Raw genomic sequence first — 20,803 nt, 5'->3', positions numbered from 1 at the left:
TTCAGACATGAACTTAACTCTGGAGATTCTCCTTACTTTCTCCAGAGGAGGTGCATGTCTGAACGCAAATATCAGAGTGACAGCCTCTAGATTATCTGCAGACTTTCTCTGCCTGGCCTATTAGTATAAAGTCCTCAAAAAGTCAGGAGAACACAGCAGGGGATCCCCGCTGGATTCAGATAGAGTGGGGGGGTTGATGAAGCTTCAGACGCAAAAATAAAAAAACAAAAAAACGTATTTCTCTGTAAAAAGCTGGTGACACACACATAGAAGACACTGACGAAGATGTCTAGAGAGTGTGAGGTGATAAGAGCTGATACCGGTGTCTGTGTATTGTCAAGAAAATCACATGTCTTAGCAGAATTAATACTTTACTTCCTGCCTCTACCTGAGGCTCCACCTCTCGCCTGAATAATGCAGAGGACAGCACAGAACAAAAACACAGGCCACATGAATCCACGCTTTTTGAATTGTCCCTCATCACCCCGTCACGTTTTGTCAGCCTCCATACATTATTATGTGGATAATTGAAACTGCATTGTCTTTACCATTCATATATAACTCTGCTATTATTAATATCTGAAACTCTTCCTTACCATATCTTTTCCTCTGCTCTTCTTTGTCCTTCCCTTCTTTTTCTCCCTCTCAGAACGCAGAAGCGTGGAACAACCTCTCTACAGCGTACATTCGCCTCAAGAAGAAGTGAGTATGGTTATGAGTGCATATGAGATGTGCTTGACATGCGTTCAGGTGTTTGCATCGGGATTTAGTGTGTGTATGTGTATATAGTTGAGATTTGTCTAAATTGAATTTTGTCTCCATGAGCAAAGCATAAGGAATTAAAAAACACTGCTTGACTTTTCAAGATAAGTTGTCATTTCTCTGCAGCTTTTCATGACTTAATAAATAAAAGGTTTGGAAAATAAAAATGTATCAGAATCTCTGACATACTTCATTAGGACTATGTTGGGGTGACAATTGGTGCATGGACACTTTGGCATAATAACTTTGTTTCAATTAATTCCAAGTGATACAGTGAAATACTGATACATTTGAAAATTCATTCATTTTGTGACACTGTATAGTTTCTAAAAAACAATGTGTTGATTTTAAATGCATAGTTTACATTGAAAGATTTGTGGCAGACTGGCTGTGTTGTGTTTAACAGTTCGTAATCCCTTTAGAGAATAGAGAATTGACAGTTTTCCTAAAATTAGATTAAATCATGGCAATCTATTTCCTTGCACACAGTTTTGTGAGTATATATCAGAATATATCGAATTGTAACTCTGGTTACATGATTCTTTTCAGAATACAGCCATACTGTGCCCTGCAGAATTTAAACCAGTGAGAAAACTAAACTCTCAACAAAAATAGAGATCCCAACTTATCCAACTTTGGTAGAAAAGACCTTTTATTCGATGTCATGTTTGTGTTTGCATCATCCAGCTGGAAGTAGCCATTAGAAGATGGGTGGACCATACACCCTTGTTAGGACGGATCCATGGATTCATGTTGTTTACACCAAATGTTGTAACTAACATCTGCATGTGGCAGCTGAGATAAAGACTAGTCAGATCTAGTAAACATTCCCCACACTGTTACACCACCAGCACCTGCTCAGACTGTTGACCATTGATACCAAACTCTGAACCTACCATCTGCACTATCAGCAGAAATCCAGCTTTTCCAGTCTCGAACTGAACCTGAAGTGGTCTCTGCTGTTGCAACAATGTTTGATTTAATTATTTACATTATCAAGCAAAAGTACAGGAGTGGCTCCTGCTCGCTAATGTAAATAATTTAATACGGTCATAGTTTCACTGGGTAAGAAAGTTGTGTGCAGTGCAACTGATGAAAATATACCAGTGGACTCAACTCAAGCAAATGAAGAAACACCCCCAGACAAAAAATACACATCAACAAAACACAAGCTGGTTCATCAACACAGAGTATAAAGATGCATGCAAGCAAATTGTACAGAATAGAAACAGAACTACATTTTGTGAGTATTCCCCTAAAATATGTTTTTTTAAATGTATTACTGGTCACAAAATTTTAAACAGATTTGAATTCTTAATGGCTCTGGTCTTTGGAAAGTCATGTTCATGCAGACGTGGCTTTATGCGCTGTTGTAGTGAGGGCTCTGCGGAGGCAACAGTGGTATAGTGGTACCCAGTGAAACCTCTGAGTGTCTCTGAGCATTCTCTCACATCAGACTCATGTGCTTTCAGGCCTGAAATTGAAAAGCAAAGTAGGAAAGCTTTTATTAAAACCTGGTTAGCACTTTTAAATCTGAAAAGGGTTGTGTGTCTGTTTGTGCGTATGTGCGTGCGTTTGTGTGTGTATGTGTGTGATTGAAGAAGCAGCAGCATTGTATCTTTACAATCAACCAATCCCAATTACTGTTCATTACAGTTAATACTGTTCCTTCCTGCGATTGGAACATTACATTTCTTGGTTTAGTGTTCGCTTTTACTGCTAAGTATCGTCTTTCAATTCTTCTTTTCCCTCATTGTCTCTTCCTGTCCCCTGTCGGCAGGGACAAAGCCTTTCGTACGCTGCAGGAAGCCCTGAAGTGTAACTACGAACACTGGCAGATCTGGGAGAACTTCATCACTGTGAGCATTGACATCGGAGATTTTGCAGAAAGCATCAAAACCTACCACCGTTTGATGGAGCTCAGGGAAAACTACAAGGACATCCAAGTAAGAATTGTACTTGAAAGCCCCATGAAATGAAGATATAAGTGTGTATATTCCTTCATTCTTTGTTTTAAACATTTTTACAATGATCATTTAAAACCACAAAACCAGCCTCACCCCAAAAACAACATAAAACCCATTTAGTATAGTCTTCCACACATAATCTGCTTTTGAATTCTTAAATTCTGTATGTGTGAAATTTGTTTTTGCTACTTTCTATTACAATTCAATTAGTAATTTAGAGCGTAATTAGCATAGAGAATTAGCAGAGGAAGCTCTAAATTGTTCTTTGAATTTTAAAAGGATGAAACCTGGTACATTAGTAGCTTCTTTTGGACATCACCCTTAAACAAAAGCCGGAACCACTGTCTGCTTTCCTCTCCTCCTTATGTCTGTGGAAAGTGGTGAAGATGCTTTTAGATAATTTCTCACAGCTTTGTGAGAGGCAAAATGTGTCACTTTTAATTATATGTTAAGCCTAGCAAAGAAACCAATAGTTTCCTGTTGTGCAAACTTTTTCAATGTGGTCACAGATGCAGAGTCATTACAACAACTGCAGGAAAAGCCTCCCTCAGTCATGTCTCAGTAATTGCACAACCACCAAAATTAAAAGATTAACCATCAGCTCTGCCTAAATAAGGAAAAACAGCCAACAGTGGAATTTTCAGGATAATTAATTCTCCCCTTCAGCCCTGTAATAATTTAAGTCTTGTAGTTTTGAGCAATGAACTTTGAAAAAGTCAGTTCCTAAACTTGTGGAATAGTTGCAACTCTAATGCAAATAGACATTCTGTTGGCCGAAAACCCAACCTTAATTTTTTAGGATTATTGCAAACTATTAGGAATTAACTTTTCTACCCTTTGCTTGTGTTTTTGTTTGAGGCATCATTTCAACATTTGCATGCTCATTTATCCTGTTCGCAAGGCTACAAAACATCAAAGTAGAAAAGGTCAGTAGCAGCCTCCAATATTCAAAGTAAAAATCTTAAAAAATGGAATTTGACTGTTTTCCACCTCCCTCCTGCTTTAATTCCTCTAACAAAGCAAATGCATGTATAATGTAATTTCACTGCCGTCATAATACAGACAGCTTCATCTTAGGTCCAGTAGTTTTAAGCTACTGTTAAGTACATCTTCCTTTTACCAAAAAAGGATTTCCCAGGTTTCATAGTTTTGGAGTGTGGTCATATAAATGACCCTGTCATAATTTTTAGCTATGACAACACAAGTGGGACAATTTCCCTCTCCCTAATTTTGCACATTTTTGTTTGGTGAGACAGCGTCTCATTTGGAACAGGACCAACAATGTGACAGTGGGATTTATAGTCTGTCCCCAAGTGACTTAGACAAACTATTGAAATAGGGGCCCAGTCACGCTGGGATGTGGTGGTGGAAAAGTAGGATTTCAGCAAAAAAAAACAGCTAATTCAAATGCATATGCCATCATTATTGTTGCGATGTAAAAGAAATGAGAAAAAAGCATGGATACCCCTTAACTGGATCCACTTCACAAGTTTACAGATTTGTGTTTGGCCCATCCTTCCACCAATTTCAAGAAGATCTGTTGAGTAGCTTTTGCGTAATCTTGCTACCAGACAGAGAAACAGACTCAACAAACAAGATCGACAAATCATCTGGTTATTATAGTGCATTTAACCTAGCAAACTAAAAAGCAGTTAGCAAGGTAGCTACTGTATCTAGGGAAAGCCATTGTGACCAACGAGACATTCATATCTATCATTAGTTCACGAGTTGTCACAGTTTACCCAAGTGCTTGGCACTGTAAGCACACACAGTCCAAACAGAAAAAGTGTAATATCGAGGGCCACTTATTAGCTTTTCTGAATTTCAGGCAATTCTACGGCCAGCTGGAGCAAATGTCTTGTTTGTTTTTTTTTACCTCAGGGCGATGTGCTAAATGAAAAGTTATGGCATTAACACTCTCTCATTACTTTTATTCATTCATCCTCTGCATTATTGATAATATTCTCCACACATTATATTTCACCTACAGTTGTTGAAATTGAATTGAATGATCATTTATTAAGACAAAGTTCCTCTTGTGACCACAAAAACATTTTTCCATTTCTGGTAGAAACCTCAGTTGACCAAAGTCTGGCAGCGTTGAAGTGGTGTTCAAACCCGATCAAGAGCAAGGTCTTAGAGGAGGTTTGGTTGGGTTGACTCATTTATACAGACCCCCACTGCAGGTTTAACCCATGATGTCTGTCTGAATAGGAAGGGTGTTCTACTACTTGAAATAAATGCACCACTTCCTCTCTCCTTCTCTCACTGAAACAAATCTGTCAAAACTTCACTGCAAAACATCACATGAAAGTATGGTCTCTAAAACGACTGTGCCATTTTTATCCTTCTATTTTTATGAACATTCATCTCACACCTTCAAATGGTGTTTTGCATAAGTGGTGGTGACAGTCAGCTTCCTTTTACTACATAACCAGATCAAATATTCCTCCTGAACTCTAGGTCATATTTTACTTCCCTGTAGTTGTTTTTAGCCTTCGGACTAGTGAAGGAAGGATAGTGGCAGGGACCACCATGAATTGCTCTCTTATGGAATGTGTAGAGGGCTGGTGACAAAACTTTGACTGGCTGATAGAATTCAAAGGAGCTGAGAGTCTCATGGTTCAGCTTTGTGTCTCCACAAGAATTGTACTATGACACATTCACTCAGTATAGGCAATAATACCCACAGTCCCTTCAGAAAGAACAAGTGAGTTTTTTCTACCGTCCATTGTTGTGTTCTAAAAGTGAACTTCAAAATGAGCTTCATCGCAAATTCTGGCTTGGCATTTGTGTTTTTCTCCTTTTCTGTCAACAGAGAGGTTATTACTTTTCAGCTTAATTTCACACTCTAACTGGATCTGAGTCATCTATTCAGTTTTCATCCTAAAGTGTCGCTTTCACCACAGTGATGGACAGCAAAGGGACGCATATCAAAAAAATTCACTTGACTGACATCAGAGGCAGGCATTATTCATTTGATGACATCAATGTGTGTGTGTTGGTCTTTGTAACAGTGCCTCAATATAAAAAATGCATGCCCCATTGTGTCAATGAAAGGCCTGTTCTGGCAGCCTGTATGTAGAGGTGTGAGCTGATGTGGATGATAAGCCCGCCCCCATCGAGCCTTCTCTACAGCATCTTTCAGGATGTCTGAAGTGAAGTTACAGATTTAGTTGATTTATCTTAATTGTCACTGCAGTGAAAGGCCTCACAGTCACACACCAAAGAATCCTGACAGATGGTTTATTAGTTACAGTACTTGTGGAAGGTGGAGAACTAGATAGCAGATCTCAGCCGGAACTCAATTAAAGGGGCCAATAATGTTCCTCAGGGGGGAGGTGATGGGGTGACAAGGTAGGTCATCCTTCAACATACTCATAAACACTACCTCCTTGGGTCCAGTTATCCACTAACATGGCTTCTCATATCACTACTACACAGACGACACCCATTAATGTCATGCGCACCAGATGACACCACAGCACATATCTCTGCTCGTCTGTGACATATCCACAAAGATAAGGGTATGTCCCCTTCAGCCATCGTCAAGACTGAATTCATCGCAGCCAATAGAACTCACCATCACAACATAAATATCGAAATCAACTCCTTATCTGTCACTCCAGCCAAGGTCACGAGAAACCTTGGTGTCATGTTTGATCAGCTAGCATTTTCTGGCCGTGTGGTGCTACTATACAATCTAAGCAAATGTGGGTGTTACCAGACCCAATATGCCACTCAACCCTTGGTACAGCCATGTTAATCTCTCGTCGTGACTACTATAATGCCCTTCTGGTGGGCCTATCATGGCCATCAGAATCCAATTCAAGTATATAGTTCTTGTCTAAAGGAGCTTCTGGTGCTGCACACATCTGTTTGGCATTGGCCACTTTGTTCCTCTGTAGTGTGGCACTGCCATCCCTTCACACCTTGTATTTACAGTCCAGACTGCTTTTATGTTACCCAGAATCCTATCAGACTCTAACAAACAGGGATATCTCTCTGTATCTTCAGAATCCTCTTGGAAACTCCTCTCATCACAGATGACGTTTTGTTTAACACCCTAACAAGCCTTCATTTCTGTTGCACTTTTGTCTGATCTCCTACAATTTGTTATATTGAACAGATTCAGCACATGCTGAAGCTCTCCCACTGTCCTCCCAGTGTTCCACCTCAGTATTAATTAATCATAATAAATAATAATACATTTCATTTATAGGCACCTTTCAGAGCACTCAAGGTTACAACCTTACACGGCAGAGATAAGAACACAAAAAAACAATGTATCTAAAACATCAATAAAAATGAACCTTGAATAAAACATGTAATTTTGCAAAATGGAAGACAATCAAACTGAATGAGCCAGTTTTAAAAGACAAGTTTTTAGATGAGATTTAAAAATGGAGAGAGAGTCAATGTTATGGTTGGCAGTAGAGAACTCCAGAGGCCATGTCCGGGAATTCAGAAAGGTATAGAGGAGGGAGGTTATGGACGGCCTTGAAGGTGAGGAGCAGAATTTTATAATGCGGTATTTGTCCGGGAGCCAATGAAGCTGCTGAAGCACTGGAGTGATGTGATTAATGGAGGGGGTTCTGGAGATGATGCGAGCGGCAAAATTCTGGGCTAATTTAAGTTTATAAAGAAATGTGTGAGGGAGACCAAAATGAAGGGAATTACAGTAATCAATATGGGAAGAAACGGGTGTAAACAAGTTAGCGGTGCTGTTTGGTGTGAGGGACAGGCGGAGGTGATTAATGTTGCGTAGATGGAAGTATGCAGACTGGGTAACGTTATTGATGTGGGCTTGGAAAGATAGAGTGCTGTCAAAGATGAAATCCAGACTCTTAACCTGAGGGGAGGGAGAAACTAAAGAGTTGTCAATACTGAAGGAATAGCTGTCTGATTTTGATATGGTGGATTTGGTGCTAATAAGGAGAACTTTGGTTTTATCACTATTGAGTTTGAGGAGATTGCAGGAGAACCAGGACTTGATTTCCTCTAGGCAATCCAAGAGGGAGGTAGGCGGGAGAATGGAGGTGGGTTTGGTTGAAAGGAAATGAATGTTAAGTTTACCGACGATATGGCCAAGAGGAAGTAAGTAGACAATAAACAGAAGGGGTCCAAGGACAGAACCCTGTGGAACACCAGTAGTGACTGGAAATGGCTAGATTTTTGTTGGATGAACTGAGTTTGGCCAGAGAGGTATGATTTGAACCAATCCAAGGCTGTGTTTGTGATGCCAATGGAGGTTAGTCTGTAGAGGAGAATATGGTGAGATTTGGTGTCAGAGGCTGCAGTCAGATCAAGGAGGATGAGAATGGTTAACTTCACTTGGAGGCTCTTATTATTTCTACATTAGCATATTTAGGCCAAAATGAAAAAATACAAAATTTGTGAATATGCGAGAAAAATATTCTAAGATTAAAGTCCCAAAAATACTACTAAAAGGGTTTGTTTGTTTTCACAGAATCACTTGCAGTGTATGGCCTAATCAAATTTTTTTTTTTTTTTCCATTTGGATTTCAAGAAATACTATACTTTCAATATATTAAATACTTGTGATGTTAGCCCAGAACCTGTCATGTTTGAATGTATGATCCAGAACAGTGGCACAAGTGATAAAGTGAAGATTTATTGGGGAGATGAGGGTTCTGGCAGGCGAACGCCGGGGGCAAAGACGGAATGGCAGTTTGCAGGATGGAACTTAAGAAGGCTGAGCTGAGAGTGAGGCTGGCTGACGGCCAGCAGGCAGTGGAATGAGCTGGGGACAGACTGATGAGGCAGGGGGCTGAGTGAAGTGGGAGAGCGGTAGAGATGAGCCGGGGATGGAGAGTTGTGATGTGGTGAGCATACTGTAGCAGGGAGAGAGTTGAGCAGACATACAGGCACACATGAGGTGATTCTGAAGGTTGATCAAGAAATTGCATATCCAATTTGAACGGCTTGTGAGTAGTGATGCTCGTTTATAAGATCTTTAAATGTGCAATCTATGATTTTTGCTCTCACTTTCCTGTTTTAGACATATTAACATAAACAATTATTGAGGATTGAGAGAGCAATCTGACTGATAGCTTTCAGCCTCAGTAAACCTGGGATGTTCTTTTTGTAATTTTAGAACAACACTGAGCACCAAAGATGCTGTCGAATGTCTAGCAGTGTTTCCCAGTAATCGCCTATACTGTGACCAGTCTTGGTCGAATTTGTCCCACAGCAGTATCATAATGATCCACAACTTTTAATAATTACATGAAAGATCTCTGACTTTTTGTTTTGCTCTGTTGCTTTATTGTGGGGCTGCATGCAATTCTCTTTGCCCCACTGTTGCTCTCTGTCTCTTCATCTCTCTCTCTCCATTGGTGGGCTGGTGGACCAACAAAACATCCATAAAGTTTTACCATCTAGCCAGGCAGAATACATGACATCGTTACATTCGGCTTTAGCTGTGTGCATTCTGGTGATGAGCATACAGTTCACAGTTGTTAGCATATATCTGCATTTTCTGCAACTGTTGGTGTACATGGGTGTGCACTGCATGTTTTTACTGGTCATTTTCAATAATCTAAACCACATTTCCCATAAAATCGTAGTAATTAAATGTTTGCATTTGGTAAATAAGTCCACCCCATGACGTTTCTATACAAATCTGGTATTGATGTTTTCTCTGTTTGACTCTTTCTGTGTGGCAGATCCTACAGATATTGGTAAGAGCAGTAGTTGAGAATCTGACAGACAACCACGGGGTACAGGCAGCAACCCACGAGTCCAAACTGAAGGAGCTCCTGGGTCGGGTCAGTTCCCGCCACAGCAGCGATGCCGAGATATGGAGGCAGTATGCCCGACTGTATGGTGACGGCCACAGCTCAAAACCAGAGGACAACGAAAAGGTCAGTAACCAGTATGATAACTGGAGCCATACAAAGTCAATGAAGATATGCAAGTGGATGTTAATTGTAATTTCACTGGAGACAATGTGTGAGTAAATCTGTAAAACATTGGATATAGGATTTCATATTATTTTTGTGTGATAATGGTTAATGGGAAAATATTTTGGCCTGCAATGATCACATAAATTAAATACGATACAACGAGTTTCACAAAGCTACTCACATCATCAAGCTGCACCAGCCAATCATTAAAACCCTGGGGCAAAGGCATGGAGTGAAAATGAGGAGAATCACAAGAAATGACTGCAGCTAACTGTCAGGTGGTGTTTCTGTGGGGATTTTACAGGCTCTGCAGTTCTTGTCGAAAGCTCATCGCTGTGAGGTTCAGGCTGGTGGTTGGGAGAAAGAACCTTCTCTCTTCAAGGAGGTGATGAAAAGAGCCATTGACATGGGAGAAGGTGAAAGAACCATCTTGCAGTACACACAACCTGCAGCCACACACAAACCTTACTTGTCCTCCAACTGAGAATCTATGACTATACCATTTAAGAACAAGTACAATTTCTGTAAAACATCTACCACAGAGATGTAAGATGTTATATGCCCTCCTATAGTTTTTAGATCACATAAACCGAATCTTACATATGAATCAAAAAAGAGCCAGCTGACTACAGAGTAGTCTGGTGTGTGTGCATGTGTGCGTGTATGGGTGTGTGGGGGTGGTGTGTGAGCTGTTAATTTCTATTGAGTTCACATGCTTAGTTCTCATGTACGCACAAATCCCAGTGACTCATACTCTGCAGTGTCTTTGTGATTTTCAGTTTTCATGGCAAACACCTGTGTTACAACTTCACTTTTCTGAATTATTACAAAAGAGTTATAATAATTGGTGTAGACCATACTTCAAAACTAAAACGTGTTGGTACTGTGCTCTGCTTTTGGACAGTCCTCAGAGAGTGAGGAATAGATAAGGTGTTAGAATCTTTACCGCCTTTTATTGCCTACAACCTTGAATTCCAAATGATCTGTCTTCCTAAATACAGGACATTCCTCTACCAGTCAGCACGCATGTTAAAGGCATGTCTCTATATCAACATCAACATTATCCAACATTGTTGTCATTGGTCTGGATTCCGCTGTGAGAGGAAGTTTGTTCATAGATAGCTTTGGGGTGGGGGTTGTTTACAGCACCAGATTTTCCCACGCTTGTCACTCTAGTGACATTTGGGAAAATAGGAAAGTGTATTTTGGGGAGTTGGTATAAAATTGTGTTAGGTAATGAAGGAATATGTTATCCAGTGTTGTTTTTACAGACAACAGTAGTATGACAACACACGGAATACTCAGGAAGAAAAACTGAATATCACCAGAGTTGTCCTTTAAAGGCCAGAATGCCATGTATGTATACAGATGTAATTAGATTCCTTTGATGTTGTGTTTTAGTGCCGTGTTTCCCATGGCCTAAGTGCTCTCCCACGGTGGCATGAAAAATGATCATCGTCATTTTCAGATAAAAACACTGACTCTCAGCAGGTTCAGTCTCAATGTATTCGTATTACGTCAACATTCCACAGCGATGTTCAAGTGTAGAATGATAAATGTGTCAGTTTCCCAACCTCCACCCTGGACTACACATTGTACTCAGCTTCACTGACCCCACCATGGGTGTGGGTGCTGTACCCAAACAAATGAGAAGAAAGCAAAGGATAGATAAAGCAGAGCAGAAGGGCCTTCATCAATCTCAGCAGGTTGACCTTTACAGTCACAGCACAGGCAGAAATGGGCTGCACCGTCAGGAGGCAGTGGGAGGAAACAGGAAACAACGAGTTTTCCTTCTATGTGACAGAGAGATAGCTGACCTGCGAAACGGTCAGATGGAGGAGGGTAACACTGCAGGGACATGACCTGTCAGTGTCCACACCTCAGAACAGCTTCTGTTACACAAAGCTCTCATGATTGTTTCTGGGCACTTGTGAAGCCACACGTTACTGTCATAGAGCTCAGCTGTATCACTTGGAAAAAGTTGAGTGAACTGATGAAATTTAGGATGAATTGTTTGGAGAGAACCCACAGCACTGGTGTATGATATAAAGTATGCAGTTTTTTTAACTGACGGAATAGCAAGTCATTTGTGCATTCAACCTTGCGTGCTAAAGTTGATTTATCATGTAATCCACTGAGATAGCAAACATATCAATTTCAGAACTCTAACAATTGATTTCATCATTAATTTCAATATTTGGTGAAAATATATAAATATTGAAAAATATTTTAGAAATCTCAACAGCCAGTTAATGTCTTAAATGTTTTGTCCAAAAGTAAAAGTGATTTATTGTACAGAGAAATAAAACAGAAGCAAGCTCAAGAAACTAAGACATTTTTGACATCTTTGTTAATGTTTAATTAATTTTCAAAATAATAGCAAAATATTTGATTGTATAATCAATTACTAATAATTGTGACAGTCCCTTTCTGAGCATTTCTGTATATTTGATACAAGGTCAGCATGGCTCATATATTTAAGTGTAAGAATCATTTTTAATTTGAAGCTGATGGTGGAGCTAATTTAAAAATTGTTTTGTTTTATTGAGTTACTTAAAACTTCAACAATTTAATGTGGTGGAGTTAAATGTACAATGTTTCCCCCTGAAATGCGTGCAGTAGAAGATTACTGTAGTTACTTAGTCCATCACTGCTTTTTTATTTTAACAATGTGGCTGAAGCTGAAACTTGTGAAACTCTAATTTCCCTGAAATATTTCTCTAGTTGCCCTTTATTGTTCTTTGATTATCAGTTAATATTTACCTTTTTAGTTTTGGCACAGAACAATGAAATACAGAACAATGGATTTCAATTTACAAATTTCAACACACTTAGTGGTTTCCTCTTTTACATGGTTCTACTATCAGTAACGAATCCAGAACTAATTAAATCACAAAGGTTCCCTTGTCTGAATCTCTCGGTGTCTTAGTGACCATCAGCTGCAGTAAGAAGAAGACGAATCCAACAGAAGCTCTTCAGATGCTCTCCTCCACCCGTCTGAGCCTGCGGAGTTTGGTCACCAGAGCTAAGGTACGGATTTGATCGACCCAAACACCCTCTCTACAACTCAGCTGCTAAAAGATCGAGGACACATCCAGACATCACTGCCTTTCACTGCCACTTTCCTCCTAATTGAGTCACTTTCATATTTTAAATCATCTTAAACCTTTTAAAAATCTCATGCAATTAAATGATTCATCCAGCTGTCACTACCACAACCAGCACAAAGTAAGTGAAACATGGGTTAAATAAGAGCAATCAAGTCCAGCATTGTCCACTACATTGCTGTTTGTAGCATGTCAGACAGGCACATGGTCACTAATGTAATGTGTATCCTTCTGGTCCATAGTGGAGAAATTTAAAATGGATATATAAGCATACTTTATAATGAGAGTATGTTCCACAGGCTTTATACAGAAAATAGAAAGAGAAGGTTTAACAGCCTCTTTCCTCTGTTTCTTCATCTGTGTGCATGTAGCTCTGTAGTTTTGTTCTGGACGAATATTAACTGGAAAATGAATCATGTTCGAGCTCCATAGTTTTACTATAAAACCGTGATATCTTCTCTCAGTGAGACACTATCAGCAGCTGAAATGTGTCGTCAGCAGGGATAGCACAAGGTCAAATACAGCGTTCAGCCTGTGATGTCAGAATGCAGGTTGACACAAGGTTCCATGTCCACCTGTCCATGAAGACAAATGGTGGACATGGCGACTCACAAGCATCTGGCAAGTCAATCAGGGTGAGGATTTCCTTCAAGGCAGCACATGTAGTAATCGTAACTACATTACTGTGATACTTAAAAAAAAACAGAAAACATGAACATAAAATTACTTTATAAGAGAATTTATGATGATACATTTGTGTGAATCGTGAAAAACAATCAGCCAAGACGGAAACCTGTCCAGATGAAGATTTTTTGAACAGCCCCACCGCCCTCTGAACCTCAACATTATTTAAAAAACTTGAACTGCTGTGTGTGCAGTTCAGTCTAAAAATATGTCACCCTGAAGGGATCTAAAAGGAAGAGCGCGTGGAAATTCTTAAATCCGGAATGTGAACACTTGTGGTAAGAAAACCAAAGGTTACAGTGCATTAACATTTGAAGGATTTAATTTCTTTTTGCTTTAAAAATCCAAAAATAATACAACTTATCCAGGGGTGCACAAAACTCTGCATAAAAACTATGTTTGAGGTAACTTAGAAAATGTTGCTGTTACATGGTTTGTCCAGCAGAGAGCACTGACCGCTTCTTATTTTCTACTATAAAATGTTCTGTTTGATCACAGTTCTAAAATATATATATTTAAATAATCAATTCTGATTATCTATTGGAATATTCTCAATATCTAAAAAATGTTGTTTCCACTCGAAATGCAAGAAAATATAAATGAATCAGCAGCACCTTCTGATTACGACACACTTATTGATAGTAGTAGCTCTGAATTTCTTACACAGCAGTATTGGGTCTCACTTGACACTAAACAACTTCCAAATCATCACTGTTATCAAGTAAATTAATAACGTCGGCAAAAATTTGACCCTTCAGTCATTTCTTTAATTGTTTCAGCGTTTTGTTCTGTTTTGTTCTCCAGCAAATGCACACAGATGTGGCCACAGGTCAGATCCACGGCGAGCTGCAGGACGCCGTTGCTGCTCTGGAGCAACTCATCGCAGTGCTGCAGGATCTCAGTGGGAAGCTGCGTGACCAATCACAGTGACCATCCTTCTGACACGCCCCCTCCTTTCTGCGGAAACAGCTGTGGCTCTGAATCCTCGGCCTTAAGAATTCTTGAACTCCTTTAAATCAAAAGAGTAATCTAGAATGGAAAGACGAAGGACTCGCTCTGTAATCATGATGTTTTTGTACCTCTATGTCCACATTGGAAAGGAAACAATGACTGTAAGCCATTAAACAGTAAGACATTACATTTTTAATACTTGCTTTGGAGTCTTTTTGTTACACAGGCAAAACCTGTGAATGTTGCATGAAGTAACCTTCTGTCATTGATCAGAGGAAGAGTGTGCAGGAGCCTGTTTACTGTGAAGAAAATGACGTGCTGTCTTCATTCTGAGGCTAAATGCTACTGTTCTTCTGTGATCTCAAACTTTGAGCGATGAGCGCTCTGTAGATCCACGTGCAACCTCTGGGTTTATAATATCTTTTGTGTCTTAACCTTCAGCAGCAGTGTATCTGAGCAGAAACAGAACAAAGCTGCACGTGAGAGAGGACAGGGATTTGAGGGATAACATGAAATGTGAATTAAGCAAATAGTCTGTATTTATATAGACCACTGAGAGTATTACAGTGCAGTTTGGCCATCCACACATTCACACAGTGTGTCTATGTGCAGGTCTTTCTCTCATCACACATCATTCTTACACTGTCGGCACAGCCGTCAGAAGTGTTACGTATTTAGCCCATGGACATTTCAACATTTGTGATATTGGGGGATCAAACTGTCGACCTTCTGGTTAGAGGAGGACCCGCTCTCCCCCAAAGCCACAGCTGTTCTCAAAATGAAAGACCACCCCCTTTAATGCTGCTAAATAACTGCTCTGATGGCCGCTGTTAATGGATAGTGTCACAATGTTTCTAGTAACCTCCACCAAGGAGGGCATGTTTTCATCTACATTAGAGTTTGTGTTAGTTAGCAGTCATGTGCAAAAACCAATGGATTTGATTAGCTAATGCCTGTGTTGCCGCTTGAAAACATAACTTGTACCTCACACAACGAAAGCAAAGCGAAGCAATGGAACCACCATACAGTTTGGTGAAACACCTGATATAAGTGAATGAGGAGCACTTCAGTGGAAGCCTCCATGAGTTCCGTGAGTGATGCTGGGTTTTACTGTATGTGACCAAGTTTTGTGTTTTTTTTCATTTTTCTTTCATTTTGATAGCGAAAATAAATATAAGCACATCACCAAAATGATAAATATACTCGTGTTCTCAGGATAAGACCCAAAATAAGAACATCGGTGTGCTGTATACACACATTTAAACCACTAATTAAGGACAAAACAAACAATTATGTTTTAACCTCCATCTACACTTTGATCATACATTTTACTCTTTGCTTTCTTTGTCCTAAACCCCAGCAATTAATAAAAAGAAAAATATTGAAATGAAATACATCCAAATTTAAACGACACAAAAGGCGGGATGTTTCACTTAATTCACGTATAATATCAGGTGAAACATCATGTTTGACTGATTCGTGATTGGTCAAGTGCATGTATCAACGAGACCTTGCCACTGCTCCATCCCCCGATCACTACTGCGCAGACTCTGGCTCCAAATGTGTAAGATGGCAACGTTTGAATCTGGGATATTTTTGCATCGTTTCTGGCTGGGAAGTACGTGGAGACGCATCGTCAGTCTTTATATACAGTCTATGGTTTCCATGTTCACATGAGTGCCTGACAACTGTTTTTTAAATAGCAAACTATTCAACCACTCAGAGTTGTTATCACGAGACCCATGCTGCTCAGGAGTTGGTTGGTCAGATGGTGTGGACGATCCTAAGGAAAGCTGTGTTTGAGTTGCTGCTAAACATAGGACACAGTTTAAATCATCTGGCTTAAAGGAATAGGTTAGCAGAAGGTCCATTGAATGAAAGCATAGGCCCCGTACACATCTGGTTTTGTGGTTGTGGTTTTTGTAATCACAAGTGGACAGCTCTAAGTACAGGTGTGAACACACAGATCGAATAGCGATCCGATCACGTCAGACCACATTTGGAGGTGGTCTGGGTAACGTGTCCACATTCTTTGTGTGATGTGCCCGTGTACACAAACAATGACTTCAGACACATCTGTGAACTCAGACTGGGTCAAACAACATCATTTGGTCTTAACTAACACGAATGACATATGTGTTAATTTGCATGTAGAGTGGGGAAGTAACATCCGATCGCAAGTGGTCACAGGAGACACATTCAGGACGCATTCTAATGCCATGTGGGGACGTACATACTTGGCACTGACCACTCGTCTCAGGACAGATGTTAATATCAGGTCTGACAGGGCATCGTAGTTTTATGGGTTGAGCAGATTGCGAGGACGTCCCTTAGCTTCAGTGTCCTAGCAAACCTTGACAGGGTGAAGTTTGATTCTTCAGTTCAACAGCTTGTACTTCTTTTTTTTCTATGAAGGTTCTTTTCTGTACTCATGCCACGTCATTAATGAACGGACGTAATGGCCGCTTCTGTAATCTGTAAGCCCTATTTCTAGCTTTTTGTCACAGCAACTAAGTGGCTTAAGTTCGCCCGGGAATCGCAGGTCTTTATATACAGTCTATGATCGCAGGGCAGCATGGAGAGACAAACATCCTTTCACACTCTCATTCACACCTACGGTCAATTTAGAGTCCAACAGAACCCCACTCTGCATGTTTGACAATGGGTGGAAGCTTGAGAACCTGGAAAAAGTCGAATCAGAATTCAAACCAGGAACCTTCTTGATGTGAGGAAACTGCTAACCGCTGCCCCACCATGCAATGAAAATACGTTTGCTTAGCAGCCATTTTGCTAATCATGATACTTAATTGGATTGTGGGATATGGGCATTACTGCTCTCAAACTTGGAACAATGAGTGTTTACTCGCACTGAACAATATAATGTCAACACAGCATGAGCAACATTGCCACAGCTTCCTCTGGCAAGCAGGTTGGAGTTTTCATACACTGCCTCTGCTCTGTGGGCTCCAGGTTTATTAAAAACTAAAAGCTATTAAGAACCCGAGTGCCTCCGCTGATGCTCTGAGAGATCATCTCCTGGCCTGGCACATCCAAAGATGGTGTGTACACACACAAACACACTCACACACTCACACACACACACACACACACACACACACACACACACACACTAATAGTCAGAGCAGGCTCATCTCTCTGCCCTGCAGTTAGTATGAGGAGAATCCCTCGATCTTCGTTCCAATTTGTTTTCTCAGCCAGCAGGAAAATGACCTTGACATTGCTCAGGGATTTCATCTCCCTTGTTTTTTTCTTTACTATAATGGAGCTTGTGTTTCATTTGTGCCTTTTTTATCACAGCGCACACATCATCTACCTCTGCTTTGAGGTGAAAGCCCGTTGTAGCAGGCTGATAAGAATGGAAGGATACATGAATGCCATTTATGAAAACCACTGTCCATGGATGATATGTCTGTTATCAAATGAGGGAGTGGAAGGCTACAATAATATGAAATACAGGTACTGAATGTTGAATAGATGTTAATTCTTCAAGGCCCTGGTTGGTGTTTTGTGCAGCAGTGCATGTGAGCCAACACTCAGGTCAGGCAGCATTAAATCCACATTTCCAGCCTCACAGACCAGTCACGGTATAAAAAAGTGGCAAAAAATAATGACCTATTTCAGGCTCTGTATCATTCATTAATCACCACAGTACATTACTCTCACAGACCCAGGATCAGTCGGCAGTGCTGACTAATCCTCTTAATGGCACAGTAAATTTCCCACATGCTATGAGACAAACCATAGAAGAGTGATTTGCTGCTGTTCTGTCATCGCACAGTGGACAGCTTTAACAGAAGCAAACACAAGTTTGCTTGTTCTGCCTCAGACCCGCTCTCCCAGAATTCCTGGTATTCCTCAGCAGGGAACCTCTGGAGCTGATGTCACCGCTCACGAAACTCCCATTCCATCCCATTTTACTTAACGTTGGAGAGAGAGACTGTTTCAAGACCAGGGTTTGGACTTCATCTCTGAAACAATTATTTTCCAGAGAATAATCCTCTCACAGCTCTGGTTTATTCCAACACCCGCAGACTTTGTTTCTTCCTGTTCAGTATTTCACTTTAATTGTCCCTGTAATATAATATCAGGTAATATTTTGTTACTGGTTTTCACATTTTTAAACAAAAACCTTTAGGCACATCTTTAAAAAAAGTAAGGATGGGCTTTTTCATGTTCATGACGACGTGATTACAATTCCACATAAATTTGTGAAAGAGTTCATTATGTATGTCAGGTTTTTTCATTGGCCCGGGTCGTTATACGTCATTCTGTGCCGAGCCAAGTCGTGATGATGTATTTCCACTACTGCTTCACAGCAGGGGGGAGCCAGGCAGCGCTGCCTTGCAGTGACCACGAAGAATTCATGACGACTCTTCCCTCATTTCACCACCCAGTTACATGATGTTGCTGACTGGTTGTGGGTCTTACTCACACAAACAAGGTCAGACATGAGGTTACTCACATATACACCAGTCAGTAAGTGTTTTACTGTTGTGGCTGATCTGTGTAAATCCATATTTTTTCATCAGTGTCAGCCCCTTTCTGTACGATCCCTTAAACACGTTTGTCTTGATGAAAGCAGTCTCTGTGCTGATGACCCAGACTCACTGAGTGAATCAAGTTGCTGCCTGGATTTGCAAACATTGCATCATTTGTGATTACACATCGCGGCTGCAGCCCTCTTCAGGGCCGTGCCATGTCTTTCCCCACAAGTCTGGCAAACAGCTCCTCGCCTCCACCCTCTTACCCAAGAAAGCTGTTACAGCTGAAAGTCTGCCTCTGGCCTGTTTATCATCACCCCTGATGAGCCCAGATTCAGCAGGCTCCACCACCCACCTCAGTCTCACACGTATGTAACCATCAAACAAACAAAAACACACACTTTCCATTGTCGGTCCGTGAGAGAAAATCTTTCGGTTAGATGTGTAAAACTTTCTCGTGCAACCAAAATGAGCACACATGACATCACTGATCAGATGTAATGGATCAGCATGGTGGTAGAATGAGATTCACCTGGAATCAGTTAATTCTTAGGCCATGATACACCCACAATTGTGCCTGCTTGGTGGCATGTGGTGGTGGAAAATAGATCCAAGGTGCAGAAATTTACGAATTAGAAATTGACAGTTTGGTTGCAGAGGAAGTGTGTGGTGGGTTTTACATGTGGCAAGCAGCTTTGATCTGTCAAAAATACACTCATGGCCACCTGATACATAAGGATGTGTATGTACAAAATCCTGTGCATAATTAAATGAATGTCTCCTCCTTAGCATACTTCAGACTAAAGAGCAAATGGTGCATCTGGTCAGTTTGGTCAAATGAGCTCAGTCCCAGAACACACATGCAACAGCCAACTAATATCCAGAGGGGACCACTAAACGAGTAATGGACTTTTTGACGGTGCACAGATGCCGTGACCCTCCAGCATTTGTCCCTGTATGCCTCATGGCCAGTCACCTGGATCGCACACGCTCATAGTCTGCCAGCATTTGGAGTCAGTATCAGTTGGTCATAAAATCTATCCAACTTAATTTTAGCCAATTAAATCTTCCTCTCCCCCTCTCTCCTCAGCTGGGTGTTGCCTTGTGATTCCACTTCCTGTATCCATCATTTCAAATTAAAGGCTCGAAAAAGGGTGGCTATATAGGGCTCTTTTTAACGATCTGAGCTCGTGGTCTAAATCTCATGGAGCAACTGCATTTAGAACATGACCAACATCCACTTTTGTTAGTCTGCAAGCTCTCTATGCCAGGTGCATGGTTGAAAAAAAAAAAAAAAAAAATCATTTGTGTGTTTTGAATGAAACATGCAATAAACTAATCACTGCCATCGCTCATTCCTTTTAAAAGCCAGGTGAGTTTGCACCCTGGTAGACTTATTCTAAAAGGCAGATTTGCCAGCTGCTGCAGGCTTCATTTCAACCTTTCAAAACACTTTGTTTTCAAGGATACCAGACGTTACCTTCTTTGTAACATGTCAAAGACAAGGCAGCTCCTCCTAAACTAGAAGACCCTAGTCTTTTTTATCTGCCTATGTAAGGGGTCTTCAGCACAGAAAAATAAAATAAATTAAACAGAAAATAATTAAATTTCCTTCCACTGCAACATATATTCTATGTCAGAAATGTAAAATACAAAAAAACCTAAAAAACAAGTTATGTAGCTCACGTGACACCCAAGCTGCACATGATGTGATCTCAAGAAACGTTATGCCTTAGGTAAAAAACAAATGGTGAGTTTAGATTTATGTGCATGTATCTGCGAATTAGCACAACCAAGTATGCACCCTCAGCCTACCCAGCCAACAAAGGAGGAGGTCTTTGTGGGCCAGGTAGACCGCGATGGCTGAACCGAAATTTTACACAGAAATACACACACCAATC

General features: G+C 40.5%; 1 protein-coding gene across 1 annotated transcript in view; it reads left to right on the top strand.

Annotated features, from left to right (window-relative positions):
• Window positions 1-14,596, top strand: part of ttc27 (tetratricopeptide repeat domain 27) — a 65,879-nt gene extending 51,283 nt beyond the window's left edge. Inside the window, exons 15-20 of the mRNA XM_020097564.2 lie at window positions 650-702; window positions 2,543-2,708; window positions 9,419-9,616; window positions 9,963-10,074; window positions 12,588-12,688; window positions 14,254-14,596. Coding sequence (XP_019953123.2) covers window positions 650-702; window positions 2,543-2,708; window positions 9,419-9,616; window positions 9,963-10,074; window positions 12,588-12,688; window positions 14,254-14,379 — 756 coding nt within the window. The 3' untranslated portion in view covers window positions 14,380-14,596. The remainder of the gene's footprint in view (window positions 1-649; window positions 703-2,542; window positions 2,709-9,418; window positions 9,617-9,962; window positions 10,075-12,587; window positions 12,689-14,253) is intronic.
• Window positions 14,597-20,803: the final 6,207 nt, after the last annotated feature.

This window comes from Paralichthys olivaceus, chromosome 14 (assembly GCF_024713975.1).
Source record: "Paralichthys olivaceus isolate ysfri-2021 chromosome 14, ASM2471397v2, whole genome shotgun sequence".
NCBI lineage: Eukaryota > Metazoa > Chordata > Actinopteri > Pleuronectiformes > Paralichthyidae > Paralichthys > Paralichthys olivaceus.
Note: the sequence above shows the minus strand (reverse complement) of the source record. Positions and strands in the feature narration are given on the sequence as shown.